This window comes from Mya arenaria, chromosome 12, assembly GCF_026914265.1.
Source record: "Mya arenaria isolate MELC-2E11 chromosome 12, ASM2691426v1".
Lineage (NCBI taxonomy): Eukaryota > Metazoa > Mollusca > Bivalvia > Myida > Myidae > Mya > Mya arenaria.
In genome coordinates, this window is record NC_069133.1 from 38,824,443 (window position 1) to 38,840,676 (window position 16,234).

Here is a 16,234-nt window from a genome sequence, read left to right on the forward strand (position 1 = left end):
TGTCACCTTAGCTCAATACGATATGTTAAAACAGAAACCAAAACGCAAATAACTTTCAACGTGAAGTTGTTGACGATTTTCTCTTATATTTAAATAAAACTAGTACAGCTGAAACAGTTGTCTATAATCTTGTTAGAAAATGATGCGGATAACATGTGTATCAATTAAACTTCTAGCGCAATCACGATTTGAAAGTTAACAACGACGACATTCACAACGTTGTTAACTTTAACAAAGTTCTCAACAATCGGCCATTCGTCTTAAATGAAAAGGTAATAAAAACGTAATAAAATCGCCCAAAATGCAATATTTGGGACAATATTTTTTTCCCGGGGGAGTACCAAACCCCCTACCAACACTTTAAACCATATAAATTTATATTCTGAGGGAGTGTCTCAAATCAAAAAGATACGGTCCCTATGTTACGCCCCCTCTTACGTCGAATCCTTGAACCGCCCCTGACATGGACGGTTTACAATGTCAGAATTATTTACGTTTAACTATGCTGCATGTAGGTCGCGTAGTGATTTCAATATAATTCAAACGTATAAATAAGGACTTTGCTCTTGGAATCTTAATTATTTATGCAATCATACACTTCAATGACAATCAATTTGAACTTAATAAAACAAAATACGCGCTAAAACACTATACATTGATATTTGTATTTAAAATCAGTTTACAAACTACTACTACGGATGTACCAGCACACAACTTAGGTTGTTTCCGATTGGAAATGAGCCATGTGTTTGTGTGATGATGCGACATTGAGAAGATGCGCCAAGTTGCTGGGGGAAAATGTGCAAAGTGGCGAGGCGAAATGTGAAATAAAAACGCGACGTTTTATTACATATGTAACGGATATGCGTTCAAAGTATAACATTCCGTTATAAACGGAGGTATGTTCATAGTACGTATGTTTACTTGTATGGTAATAATAATATGCAAATTAGCAAAGCCCGGGTTCTGTGTTGATAGAGAATTTAGAGAATATAAAGACCAGTGGACCCCTTCAAGGTCGAGCATGCTTTTCTCTGAAGGGATCTGCTGGTGTTTGTTGACGTCGCACGTTACACATACATTAATTTAGCAATCTTTTAAAATATTTAAAATAATGATATCTTAATTGTTAAGAAAATATGTCATTTCACCACCGGTCTACTTATTAAATCATGTGGATATTATATGTAGAACGTATTTAAAATTGTCAACTTCTTTATAAACATGGGGGCAGAAGAAAACTATTTATTTATTCAACATCTTCATATAAGGGGAAAGATGCAAACAGAAAATGAAAAAAATAAATAATTGTTTACTCTTTTCAAAAACGCGCCTGGGCATAAATAAAATGTATTCCATGGTCTAATTAATCGGGTAGATACCTTTTATTACGTTCTTAATGAAAGTAAATATGTTACCGGTGTTATTCCTCTTTTTATAATGGAGACCGGAAAATACACCTTTTGTACAATATTAGTGGCCTGTAACCTGAATACGGTTATCCTTCTTGAGTGATCTTCAAACTTCGACAAATTGAAAATGGCGTACCTCTGCACTTTTTAATTGTCTTTCATGTACGTTTTTCTTCAATCTGCTTGCTTAATTAACTGTTTCCTTTCCCCTGTTTTAAATTTCAGTCTTTTATTATTTTTACCCCCATTGCATTCCATCGGTAGATTTGTTGATAATGTCTATTTTCAACAATATTTCTAAACAATATTTTGTATGATAAATTTGCAAATAATTTTAGCATTACAATACTGATCAAATACAATGAGTCAAATTATTGTTTTGACAAATAGATTGTACAGTATCAATAAACACGTTAAAATCTAAAGTAACTCCAGTTCAAACACAAGACCACCAAATGTTAGCACAGAGCTTTACACAATACACAGATTCTAAAATAACAAGACTTTAAAAACAGGATTCTTTTTATGCCTTAACAGGTTTGTCATAAAACGGGGGTTTTGAAAAATATTGTAAAATAAGTTTTATTTAGATAAGTATTTTATGCTTGAAATAGAGTAAAGCAGTATTATTCACATTTTATCATGTAATTATTGAAGAATTTTGCATTATGTACCAGTCAATTGTAACCACAGCTCCCCCCAGGTCGGTGGAATAGCTGGGACTTTGACTTTTCTGACCAGCCAAGCCCAGCTTAAATTTTCGTCCTGCGGGAACTAACTGCTGGTAAAATCCCTGTCGAAATAGCCCCGCCAGGGAACCTAGGCGCAAAGACAAAATCGCTGCATTCATTCAGCACTGCTGGGCCACCTGGATTAAATTAAATGAGATTCGGTAAACAACGAAAGCTTCAAATAATGAAATAGACAACAGTTTTATATATAATGCATACATTGTCTGCTTTATGTATATGTTTTTGTCATGTTTTGACATTAACCCTTTAGAGCATGTATACGAGGCCGACATAGCTCATTAGCAGATGTAAACGCATCTGGCCGACCCTATCCACTACTGGATGTATACGCATCTCCCGCATATTTCAATAGGGTCATTTCAATACTTCAATTTTGCATCTTTCTTTTTGTAAACAATATCCCGGATGTTTATAAAGCTGAAGCTTAACCTTTTGTGTATTGATTTTCCCTCGAAAATGTCGCCTGCTAAAACTTGAAGGTTATTATTTATACTGCCAATCACAGGTGTGAGATCCCACTGTGATGTAACAAAACCTCGAGGAATGGCAGTACTGTACAGTATAGAATTTCCCCCAAAACATTGATGCGTAAATCATTGAATATATTATGTCAGTTTAATTTACCATTAAAATAAATAAAGATTATAATTATTTGTAGATAATAGTTTGTGTTACAAACAATAGAGACAATAAGTAGCTGAGAAAATGATGAGTAAATTTTCTGCTGAGCTAATCGATGGCCAGCATGGTTCCAGTCGTAAAATAGGTCAAGTAAACAACATTTGTGCAAGCGTTTGATGATTAAGATCTTTTTATTCATTACTTGGAAAACATTTATCGGCTTTCTTTTTGTAAATTTTTTTATTTGGTGGTAAGTAAGTTAAACAGACACTCTGGACTGCATCTCTCAGCTGGATATCACCGGATATTCCTGCCACATTTCTGTGTATTATACACAAGAACATCAATTGTCGGCTTTTTAATCCAGATGGGTCTTTTTTATGATAGGGGTAATAAAATTTAGATCGATCCCAGCATTTTATTACCCTTTGATTTAATGCAATTATGACATTTCAAAGAAATGTTACAATTCCATCTTGGAAATTCATTCACAGATAAAATAGAATAATTTAATATTTCATCATTGACACCATTTATTAGATAATTTAATTATCTATATAAAATGTATTCACATAAAAAAGATTTGGAAACAATTATTTGGAGTAGTATTGATTTTAAGGTCATACTGCTGTATTCATTTGCTTATTTTCAAATATCTTGAAAAGTACCTATACAGATAAGGACTGCTTATCAGTAAGATGGCTATTGACTGGAAGGTGTAATCTGGCCACTTGTCTATGCGCTAAAGGGTTAAGGTATAAAAAATACCTTAAACTCAAAATTTGGATATTTACTTTTTTGTGCAAGGAACTGATATGAAATAACATCTAAGGGTAATTTAGCTTGTTTTTATGATATTATTGATAGACATAATTTCAGTGTGCAAAACTAACCTTTTTATGCACCTGTCAATTGTAACCACGGCCCCCAAGGTCCGGGTGTATAGCGGGGATAGCCAGGGAAATGGGCGGTTTTGTATTCTCGCCAAATATAGCGGGGAATGTGCCTTACTTAGGGGCCCTGGGGTGCAGGAACATTTTACGGGGATTTTACCATCAGTTCGTTTCTGCAGGGCAGTGGTTTTACTCGGGCTTGGCTGAACCGAAAGTCAAAAAGATGTGCTGCTTGTTGTGTTAGTAACAGGATTTAACTTACATCTATTAACATATTTTAGTAACTCATAGTTTGTTTGAAGAATAACCCAGCCCAACTGCAATAATTCACTTAATCAAAAAGAGTATTGACAGTTTGAAATATGATAAATATTTTGAATCATAAAAGAATTGCCAACATGGAGATCACTGCATCAGAAAGCATACATACCAATGACTAATTACCCGGAATTCTGTTTATGGTGTCAAAGTAAACATTGAACCGACAGTTTTTTAATCATCAAGCCTGATGATTTCTTTTCCAGTTGGGCAATCCTAAATGATTTTTAGCTGGGGTAATTGTTCATCGCCTCACACAATCGGGCTACCATTAATTTTGCACACTGTAATTTGCTATAACCCAGAATCCCCATCGAGATATCTGGCTGAAAATGGCTTCAACAATTTGTACTTGAAGGATTTGCCATATTTAAAATCTTAAACACATTATTTGAACTAGCTTTACACTTTACTAAAAATGACACTGGTCTGTAAATAACAGACTGTTTTTTTTTTAGCTATTTTTTATGGGGAAAATGTGGTGTGTTTCATCTCAATTTTTGGTATTTCCTGTATTCCATGCCCAGACTCTTACCAAACTCGTATATTTAAGTAAAAAATGGCATGAAACACATAGATAAATAGTGTAATGATAATGCAGTAATAAGTCTCCTCACTTCCTTTGGTTAGGGTAGAATGTTATAAAAATGTATATGCATAATTATTCATTTCTGTGTCGTTACAGTTTCACCTCGTGTGTAGCCACAATGTCGTTCGTTGGAGAAGAATGGGACAGTGAGGAATTCAATATGGCCCTCAAAGTTGTCCTCAAAGTTGAGATACAATCTCTGGTAGGTACCTGTATAATTGGTCCAAAAACTAAATTGCTATATTTTGTCCCTTACATTTCTTAAATGGAAATTATAATCTTGAAGGATTTGGGTACATGTAGGGTTCAGGCTAAAACACACAAAAAAAGGGGCTGACCAATTTTTATATCTCTATGTCCTATAAAGTACCTATATTTAATATATAAATATCAGATCACAAAGTCATGATACCACCTTATCGCCTCCTTGCCACTATCCCTTAAAGTGAAAAAAACCACTGACCTGTTTGATAAAATGCTAATGTCTAGAATAACTGTCTGTTAATATATTTGAGACATTTGTTATGATTAGTTGTTGCATATTCCTAAATATTTACCAGGTACTGTTCAATTTTGCAAACATTACTTATATGTCTCTACTGTCATTATTTTTTTCTAGTTGATCTGAGGCAGTAGAAGAGGCTGTTGTGTTGACCACCTGGGAGCTTTGTTAATTCAATGGATAATTATTTCTTCTAGTTGACTTTTCTAGCAGAATAAATGCTGGGCTGGTACGGTTATCTGGCATCCTTGAAGGCTGAGTGCTTAGTTAATTCCATGGATAATCCTTCATTCTAGTTCTCCCGCCTCATGGAAGCAGAAGACCAGACTGTTGTGTTGACTTCCTGTGCCAATGAAGGCTGTGCTTGCCATCAGGCATCCTTCAAGGCTGAGATCTTTGTTAATTCCATCTACAATTCAATATTTTTTCTCTAGTTGACCCGCCTTGCGGAAGCAGGGGAAGAGACTGTTGTGCTGACTGCCTGTGCCAATGAAGGCTGTGCCGGCCATCTGGCATCATCAAAGGCTGAGAGCTTCGTTAATTCCATGGATATAGCCACACTGCAGGACAAGTTTTTAAACTATGTCTCTGGGGGTAAGTCAATGCCTTATATTATGGGTGTACTCTGAAGCAAACACATTGAGAAGCAATCACTTAAGTATATATATATAGTAAGATTTTTGGTTTTCTATCATCCCTGATATATATTTCAGGGCTATATTTCTAGTACATGTAATTAAGGGGCTGAAATTTGACTCAATTCCCTAGCTACAATGTAAAAAAAGGAAAATATATTTCCCCAAATTCTGTTTCAATATTCCTCTTTTGTCTTGTTGCAAAAAAAATAGTCTAGGTGTAGATATATCCTTTTTTGACTGCAATTTGTCATCACTAGAAACCAGTGATTATTAATGTGTATGTTGTTGTATATAAAACACAGCATTTCAGTTATTACGCCTTTTTTGACAACATAATTTCCCCTTCTGAAGGGCCCCAGTCCCATTCACCTTGATCTAAGAGACAGTCCTGTGTTTGAAGCTGTGTTTGTTACATACATGCCATTTCCCCCGGCGGGAGGAAAAATCCCCCGGAATTTCGATCCATCCCCCCGGTCTCCCGGCGGGAGATAAAAATCCCCCGGAATTTAAAAAAAAATAATTTTTTTTTACCTCAGGCAATTATGACAAACTAAGTGAAACCACAGTATGTGAGTGAAACTGAATGTAAAGAAACAACTCCACAAGGGTGAAATGCCAAAAGGAAACTTTTACAACAAGTGATCAATTAATTTGTAGTAATTATCAAAGGCAAAGAAATATTACTATTTTGGAAGGAAGAAATTAATAATATTTATTCTATTCTCTTATTGTCTGAAAGTCATCACGCTGATAGAATTAAGCACAATTTTTTAAAAGACTTTGGAGGAAGGCAAATTTAATTTAATTGTCTCGAAAACATATTTTTCCAATGATATATTTTGTTCTGCAAGTGCATTACAGTATGACATGACAGTGTATCATAAGAATATGATAAATCATGAAATAAGATAATTCTGTATAATGAAAAAGATAAGAGGTTTTCACAGCAAACGATATGTGGATACATTTTTTCATACTTGCGTCTAAAAATACTTTAAAATTTCGCCAACTTAGACCTGCTAAAAAATCCCCCTGAATACAACCAAAATCCCCCTGAATTTTCAGCCTTTTGAACAAATCCCCCTGAATGGTCTCCAAAAAATATGGCATGTATGCATTGTTACCTATTATGCCATTTGTTTTAGGAGGACTTAGTCAACAGCAGACTGCCAATGCTTCAATGCAGGGGAAACCCCCACAAGCAGCAATTAGTATGTCTTTGTGATATTTGTTCTTGTGTCATAGAAAGCTTTCAAAAAACATTAATCTGCACAGAGATTGGCGTCTGCTCGATAGAATAGAAATTGAATTGATTGGTCTTCAATTGGTCTAGGACTGGAATTGGTCTTCAATTGGAATTGGACTTTTAATTGCTCTTGAATTGCACTTGAATTGCTCTTGAACTGCTCTTGAACTGCTCCTAAGACTTGTTCATTGGAGCTATTGGGACATATTGCTATTATTCTGTGTTAGTGATCAAAATAAGCACAAGCCCTGCACTGGTTACATGTAAATACTTTCTGGGCTTGCTGAAATTCTCACTCGATGAAATGTATTGCATATCTTAAAATGAAACAAACAATAATCCTCTATACATGTATGTACTTTCAACATTAATTTTGTAATATTTGATGGAAGTCCACATTTAATAAATAGTTTGTTAGTTTGGCTGTATTGACAACATTTTGAGGGATGGGATAGTAGGAAGCCTATTTCTTTATTTTATCACCACTAGAGAGGCTATTGTTACGAGTCATTTGGGTAAGGCCAAAAATTCTTTATTAAATGTGGCCTCAAGGTGCAAGTTTACACAAATAACGAGTTTTCTGTAGTGAATGAGAGTCTTTTTTTTCCAGATGCAAGAATACCAACATCCACCCCACAGCGGTCTGCCATGAGTGCTGGTCACATGATTACTCCAAATGTGGGTCAAGGTCGTGGGAACATAATGCCACAACAACAGACAGTCACCGGAAAGCGTCCACTAGAAAATACTTCTTTTCCAAAGAACCAGGAGACGTTAAACTTAATGTCTCAGGGAAGTGTTCAAGATTCAAAGCGAAGAAAAGTAGAACCAATGACACAGCTAAAAGCAGTTCCGATAACTTCTCAGTTGAAAGTCACTGGCAATCCTTCAAGTACGGCATCATCCTTGACTAGTCCTCAGGCAAAGACTGCAGCCCAGCCAATTACCAAACAATCACAACAACAACAACTGCAGCAGCAGCACCAACAACAACAACTACAGCAGCAGCAACAACAACAGATTATGGGTCAAAAGGAGCAATCAAAGTCACTGAAAACTACAAAAGTTGTCTCTCGATCAGGTGGTTTTACTGAAGAGCGGATTTCTGGTGCAGAATTTCAGAAATTTCTCAAACAATATAAACCAAATTCTCCTGTAGATGATGATGATGAAGAGGAAGAAATGAGAATTATTGACAATAAAAACTTACCTAATTTACTACAGAAAGCGAACACGATTGCGTCAAAAGGACCAGCAGGATTTGGACCAAACACTGGGCAGCCTGCCAGCCAGGCTAGTAAACTGTCTACAATAGTATCTATGCCTGAAATGAGGCCCCAGCAACTGTCGCCGAACCCTGGTCCAAGCTCGGCGCCAAGTGTTAAGAAAGATGGTGCAATTGACACTAAACAAGTTGCTAATATGTCTCAGAATGTAGGTGCTACAACTCCAAATAAACAAACAAAAGTAGAACTCAAAACTGAAAGCAAACTCTTAAAAGGTGGGCAGCTGCAATCCAAACCTCAGCAGCCAGATAGCAGCTGTGCGCAGACCTCAAAAACAGGCCAGAAAACCACTTTGGACAAGTGAGTTGAAAATTCTGATCAGTCTTTTATTTACTGGTCCATGTTTCATCTTGTTATATTACATGTCTTATAAATCTTCAATGATTTAAATATGTTTTATTTTATAAATAATAAGGCTGAGAATTAAGGTTTTACAGCTCACTTTTTTGCTTGTCTGCCTTTCTTGGTAAACAGTCATGATATTTTCATAGACTTTGGTGACATTGTCATTATCATTTTGCAATGACTTAAACATGGCCATAGAGGAAAAAAATGTTTTGGAGTATTCAGATGAAACCTGGTACAAATGTTCCTAGAGACAAAACATAAAAAAACAGGACTTATCTGTAAAGAACTTGTACACAGTGTGTGTATACCGCGTAACAAACTGCACCATAAATGCTACGTCGGAAGGCAACATTTTGCTTCGAGACTTTATACAAAGATAACTTCTTCATCGTTTTTTCTTTGTCATTTTAAATGAAACATAGCACAGTCTACACCCCTTAGGAAGCCCCACCTTTGGTCTTTTACCAGAGTTTGATTTAGAGTTTAGTTTCTTAAAACACTTAGACCAACCTTTTTACAAAACAGCCGTCTGACAGAGCATTGTCAAAACATTAATTTTGAAAATATAATCACCTTATCAAACTCTGGTAATACAATGTAGGCGGGGCTGTTTTGACTGCCCTTTGTTTCATTTAAAATGTAGTAAAAGAAAGTCATCTTTGTTTTAAGTCTTAAATATATGTTTATTTCAAGAGTTTTTCTGGTTCACTTATGGGTACTTACAATGTATGTCTTTTGAGTGATAGCTGCATTTATTAGATGTTCCTTATTATCATTAACACAATTTTTTAACTTTTTTAGCCTTGAAGACATTGAAAACATAGACACAGAGACACTTATTAGAATGACCAAACAAAAGCATTTTGAAAACATGTCTGAGGAAGAAAAACAACTGCAAGCCAAGTTGGGCCAACTTTCATCCAAATTGTCCTGGGTTGTTGAATATCCAACAGACTCAAAAGATGGGAAACCTGTTCCACAGGCTAAAACGCATGGCCAGCAATTAGAAAACATGTCAAATGTTAGGGCGGTACAGAGACTTGGCAACATTCAGGGTCCAGAAGATTTACAAGGTCTACAGGCTGAGTTTAACGCCTTCGCTGAAGGTGAAGATTATGAGGAAGATGATGAGGAATATGATGAAGATGAAGAGTTTAATGAAGAAGATCTAGATGAAGAAGACAGAGAAACATTAAGAAAAATGAGGCAAGTAAAACAAAATGAAATAGGCCAAATGGGTAAAGTAAACCTGTTAGGCCAAATTGGAAATGTAAACCAAATGGCCGAAATTGGAAAGAAAAACCAAATGGGAACAAGTCGAGAAGTAAATCAGATGGGCCAAATGGGTGAGGGAGATAATGAAGGTTTCCATATGGGAATGGGTTATCATGTGGAAGAGGACAAGGATTATGAAGAGGGTTATGAGGACGAAGAAGAAGAGGAATATTCTGAAATGGACACAGAGCAGGTTAATCATGGTGCTGTATTTGGACAGTTTGGACAGGGTGGTATGGGGTTCCCCCAAGAGGAAGATCATTTAGAAAACTTCATGCTTATGGGTGTAATGGCTCGATGTCAGATTTGTAATAAAATTGTGAGAAAAACAGAGGCTAAACAGCATTTAGAAACTCATGAACTAGAAATGGATGATGATGAAGAAGGGGAAGAGGAAGGTGAAGACCCTGAAGAATTTGAAAATTACATGGGGGAAACTCAAGATTATACAGGAGGAGGAATGGAGGGGGAATTTTTGGAGGAAGGGGAATTTGATGAAGAGGGTGGAGAATATGGTGAAGAAGGGGAAGAATTTGAAGAAGGGGAGTGTACAGGTGCTGAAGGGGAGTTTTCTGAAGAACAGGGTTATGGTGGGGAAATGAGCTTCACAGCTGAGAAATTAAGTGCTGAATTATTGGTAGCTGAAAAAATTCCTAGTGGGAACGATACTCTTGAGTGTATGGATGATACTGTGTGTGAACTTTGTCATAAGAAGTTTGCAAGTGCAGCAAATGTGAAAAGACACATGCTGAAGGTGCATAATATTGGTAATGAAAATACTGGAAAAGTAGATGGTACACCTGCGAAATTTACTAAAAAAATAAAATGTCCAGAGTGTGAGAAAGAGTTTGCTACAAAAGGGCCATTAACAAAACACTTGAAAAAGGTGCACCCAGATTACAACTTGAACATTTTTAATGAGTACATAACTCAACAAAGGTCTCAAAAGTGTAGTCAGTCTGAGTTTGAAAGTCAAGGGGACTCATCATCACTCAGTCACAGTGTGAGTGAAGGACAGTCAGGGGAAATTCCAGTTGTGGGGGGAGACTCTCAAGAAAAAGAGGAGGGTGGTTCTCTGGACAATCAGGGGGAAATTGGAGTGAGTGAAGAGCAGGAGGATTCCAAAGGAAGTTTGGACGATCCATGGAAATGTGGGATCTGCTTTAAGGAGTTTTCAGATGAGGGGACATTGTCGGAACACATGGTAGAACATATGGAGAAACACACCTGAGCTTATTCAGAAAAGGTGAGTGGTGCTATGACCTTCAATTATATATATAAGTTTGTTTAGGCTTGGGGTGGGGGTATTTTACTAGCCATGGTGTTTTTATTTGCATAAACTTAGTTGTAAGCCTTGGATTAACATAAAAATAATTTCAAGATATTCACCTGAAATTTGGTACTAAGATGTTCACATGAAATTTGGTACTAAGATGTTCACATGAAATTTTGTACTATTAAAGATATTCTCATGGTTCTCAGAGATTCACATGAAATTTGGTACTAAGGTATTTATATGAAATTTGGTACTAAGATATTCACATGAAATTTGGTACTAAGATATTCACATGAAATTTCATACTAAGATGTTGACATGAAATTTGGTACAAAGATGTTGACATGAAAAATGGCACTAAGATATTCTCATGAAAAATGGTTTTTATTTCCTGCCAAAAGTGTGTGTGGGGGAGGAGGGCTATACTGTTCGGTGCATAACTTGCAAAGTATTTGAGGTATTAACTTTAGGCGTTATATACAGATATATCTCAATGAGAAGAAGAGCTATGCAAATGAAGCAATTATTATACTCTGGCTGCAGTTTTCTTTTAGTTAATTGCCCTTCGTTAATTTTCTTAGAACTTTATTTTTTGTCTAGAGCATTGCTTGAAAAGCCTTTGAGGGATTGCCTTCAAACTTCATATTATAATAATATGGATAGATCACATTTAGGAGAAGTGCATTGAACAGAAACCATAACTCTGGTTGCAGATTTTTTTTTGTTACTGCCCTTTGTGAATATCAAATGTTACATTTTTGTATCCTTTGTCATAAGGCGAAGTTGATACAGTTCTTAATTTGGCGGGGGATATGGCATTCTGTGGCTTCTCTTGTTTTTAATTAATAACAATGTGGCCACAAATTAATCAGTTAAAAAGAAAAAACACACCTATAATATCGCTAATATTTTTTTATCTGTACAGAAATCATACGCTTAAAGCAGCTTTTTTGTTTTGATAATGGCAATCAATGATTGAAAAATAATAATGCATTAAAATAAAAATAAAAATGCATCAATTTACTGTACATCCTTCTTTTGATTTCTTTTCAGATTGGAGCGAGATGAAACATATGCTAACATACTCCCAAAGAACTTGGCACCAAGCTTCAATTGGGGGATAAGGAGTAGGCCTACGTGGGCTGTGCATTACCAGATGTAGTTACTTTCCATTCCAAAGTCTTGATATACTTGTATATATATCCTAATGATACAAGTCCAAACAATTGGAATTCAACACTGTGTATATTTGTTTTGAGTGGTATATATGAAATTGAAATGCACTGGCAGACTGTTAAGACATTAAAGCAATTGTTTGTTTCTGGTTTCCGAACCTACTGTATTTTTTTTAACTCCATTTGATTTTTTCTTTTAAAAGTTGTTTTTGGCTTTTTACAATATCAATGATGCTAATAGAGATTGAATAAACAATCTTAAGCATATAATTTAAAGTTTGTGGTAATAGAAAAAATCTCAAGAAACATTTTGCCTTTTAAAGCTGAACTCTCACAGATTGAGCATTTTGACAACTTTTTTATTTTTTGTTTTGGAACAAGCCAATTTTTTACGAAAATCCATGGAAACCAGTTATATAAGACTGCTGACAAAAAATTAGATCACAGAGTTTTATTTATTTTTTTCGAAAATTGATGTTTTATGCATTTTTCTAAAAAAAAAAGTTGTAAAAATGGTAAATCTGTGAGAGTGCGGCTTTAAAAAACAATTGGTGGCATATCTACCCGAATGGGTAGGTCTGAATGACACTGGAAACAAACATTTTCCTTTTTTAGTTTAATTCAAAGCTAAAGTTACAGTATTCATGATTCACATTGGGCATTATCAAGAGAAGCCTTCATTTAAACTACGGTACATGTTTTTTTCTCACTGATGTATGTCAAAATCAACAACATACCAGGCAGATTGATTTATAATAAAAACGGCCTTTTATGGAGTAAATGTATGTACAGCGAGTGTACCACTTTCCAGTCTGGTACAGAATTTAAGCTTCTTGTGGAACAATTTCTATTTTTATTACAAGCATTGAGTGTGATTTATATTTGATTTTGAGAAATGACAATATAATGTCATTGCTATTCCATTTAAACATATAAACCCCCCGGGGGGGGGGGAGGCACTTTTAAATTATACCACCCCCCTACAGAAGCAAATTTACCCTTTTGGGGTCCAAATTCGCGGAAAAAGACACCCACCCATATACTATTTAAATAATTGCCTTCCCCCCGTAGGTTATATGATTTACTGGAATAGCCCTGAACAAAACTCTTGTTACAATGATAACATATCTTATAAGTTTAAAATTAGTGTTCTATTGTAAATAATTATTAAAAATTCCATAAAGTGCTCTATTTTGCCAAAGGGCGTTATTTATGCTATTGAATTTTTTTTAATTATTAAGATTTACAAAATTCTCCTCAGAAAGGGTTTAAGCCAGGTTTTAAAAAGACAGGGTGCTGCAGAAGAGGGACAGGGTGTGTAAAGTAGAAAAGTGCCTATTGATTTGGGCTGTCAAGAAATGGAACATTTTGAATTTTACCAAATTTTAGTGTTAGAAATTGTGTTAAAATGAAGTAATATTTTTGATCAACTGCAGATTATGTCAAGTTTGTAAGAATTTATAATCATATTATAAGTATTAGTCAAAACAACAGAACTATTCGACAGTCGTAAGTATTTAATTCTATGAAGGTAGGAGGGTGCAGGAGGATGTTGGTCTCCATATGGGAAAAAGGGCTCTTCAAAACAAGGGCAGGGTGCAGCTCCCTTTCATAACTCTTAAACTAAAACCTTACCTAAAATGAATTTCAGATTGATGCTGTTTGTTCGTTAAACAAAAAAAATCACTCAATTTCAAAATAGTTACAATAAATTGTTTCCAACTCAAAATCTGTTCGAATCCTTTGAAGATAGTGTGATACACCTGTATGGCACATGTTTGGTTAATGGCTTTTTGTTTTTAATACAGTTCTTATTAAGATTGCCAATGTATTGATAGATGTATTAGGGTTTTAGCCAGGTTTTTAAAAGGACAGGGTGCTGGGGGATAAAAGGGTGCACAGTTCAAGCCCCAATACTATCACGAATATACTTAAGTCAAATCTCAAACTCCGTCTCATTAATTCACCATATAAAAGCATACTATTCTTCAAAATGTTGCATGTTTTATACTTTTTGAAAACATATTATCTCATAGAATGTGGTGATAAGAAGATTTTGTCAATATTTCAAAGAAAACTTATTCTAGAGCAAAAAATATACTTAAGTATTTTATAAAGAATACAAAACTGTACTCGAATACATTTTTGGTTGTAGAATATATTTACCTTGGAATTCAACAAAATGCTTTTTCTATATTCTATGATAGAATGCGCTTATAAAACTGTAAATCACATATATGATTTTTAATAAATTTTAATGCTATGTGATAAAATGTGATGAGACTGAGTTTGAGATTTGACTTAAGTATTTTCGTGATATTGGGGTCTGGTCTCCATGAAGGGTGAAGGGTGCTTTCAAAAAAGGACAGGGTGCAGTACCCTCTTATAACCCTCTAGCTTATAAGCCCTGTGTATATCACAATAATGCAGATTTTCATGTGGGTGAGTTGGTAAGATTTTTGTTTCAGTTAACAAAGTGATTAATGACCTCATGGTTAACTTTTAAACATGAAATATTTGCTGATGTGCTTATTAAAGCTGCACTTACACAGATTTACCGTTTTTACAACTTTTTTGTTTTTTGTCTTGGAATGAGTTTTGTGTAAATATCTGCAAACCAATGATAAAAGACTGCTGACAAAAGATCAGATCGCAGATTTGCAAATTTCTGTTCCAAATTTAAGGTTTTATGGCTTAAACTGTTACGAAAGGTTTAAGAAAAATGCATAAAACATCAATTTTCGAACTTAAATATAAAAATCTACGATCTAATTTTTTGTCAGCACTCTTATATAACTGGTTTTGATGGATTTTCGCATTCATAAATTGGCTCGTTCCAAGACAAAAAATAAAAATTTGTCAAAATGTTCAATATGTGAGAGTGCAGCTTTAATATTTGAATATAAACAAGTATCCATAAGATGTTGTCTCAACTCTTGTTAACATTACTGCAGATTTCAAATGTATCTAAATCAATGAACATTCTCAGAGATGTAAAGATTTCAATGTTAATAATGATAAACTTAATGACGATGTTAACTTTAACAAAGTTCTGAACAATCCCTCCAATATATATTTTTGTGTATGACCACACTTGAAAGATTTACAGTACAGCTCCTAAAAACATTATACATGTTTCAACTTTGTTTATGTAAATAACTGTATCATAAATTTCATTCATTGTATGTTGTAAACAATGTGCTTAGTCATTTGAAAGTATTGTATTTTCTATGGGAAATAGAATGTCAAATATTTTCAGTGTTTGTTTATTATTTTTGCAATTTAAGATCCGAACAAACCATTTATACAATGTTTACCTACAAAAAAGGTTATTTATGGTAAAGGTTTTGAAAGGCAGTTTTTTTTTAATTTATGAATGAGTTAGTATGATATGGTTAGCTCACCTAATTCACCTGTTTTTAGCTCTACTGGCCAAAGGCCAAAAGAGCTTATGCGATGGTAATGTGTACGTAGTATGTTCGTCCGTGCGTCTGTAAACAATTTATGTTAACACGATACAGCCTTCAGTTTTGATTGTATCTTGATGAAACCTGTACAGTATCTACATATCCATTAGAGCTTGGTTCCTTTCGAAAACCAGCCAGATCCGCCCATGCATGCCTAGATTATGGCTTGTGAACATTATACAGCCTTCAGTTTTGATGGTATCTTCTTCTTGATGAAACTTGTACATTATCTACATATCTATAAGAGCTTGGTTCCTTTCGAAAACCAGCCAGATCCGCCCATGCATGCCTAGATTATGGGCCTTGATAGTATAAAAAAACAGTGTGTCGGTAAACAATTGCTCATTAACACGATACAGCCTTCAGTTTTGATTGTATCTCGATGAAACTTGTACAGTATCTACATATCCATAAGAGTTTGGTTCCTTTCGAAAAC

General features: G+C 34.9%; 1 protein-coding gene across 2 annotated transcripts; it reads left to right on the plus strand.

Annotated features, from left to right (window-relative positions):
• Window positions 1-1,519: 1,519 nt before the first annotated feature.
• Window positions 1,520-15,585, plus strand: LOC128212353 (uncharacterized). Of its 2 annotated transcripts, XM_052917759.1 has the most exons (7): window positions 1,520-1,574; window positions 4,682-4,787; window positions 5,522-5,681; window positions 6,871-6,936; window positions 7,582-8,557; window positions 9,407-11,126; window positions 12,210-15,585. In XM_052917759.1, exons 2-6 carry the CDS (start codon window positions 4,704-4,706, stop codon window positions 11,109-11,111), a joined length of 2,991 nt encoding a protein of 996 aa, XP_052773719.1. In that variant the 5' UTR covers window positions 1,520-1,574; window positions 4,682-4,703; the 3' UTR covers window positions 11,112-11,126; window positions 12,210-15,585. The 2 variants fall into 2 exon arrangements, with proteins under 2 accessions (XP_052773719.1, XP_052773720.1); XM_052917760.1 differs by lacking the exon at window positions 6,871-6,936.
• Window positions 15,586-16,234: the final 649 nt, after the last annotated feature.

Coding starts and splice junctions, on each gene's coding strand:
- LOC128212353 (XM_052917759.1), top strand. CDS start 4,704: ATGTCGTTCGTTGGAGAAGAATGGGACAGTGAGGAATTCAATATGGCC. Junction 5,682..6,870: donor TTTAAACTATGTCTCTGGGG/GTAAGTCAATGC, acceptor CATTTGTTTTAG/GAGGACTTAGTCAACAGCAG. Junction 6,937..7,581: donor ACCCCCACAAGCAGCAATTA/GTATGTCTTTGT, acceptor TTTTTTTTCCAG/ATGCAAGAATACCAACATCC.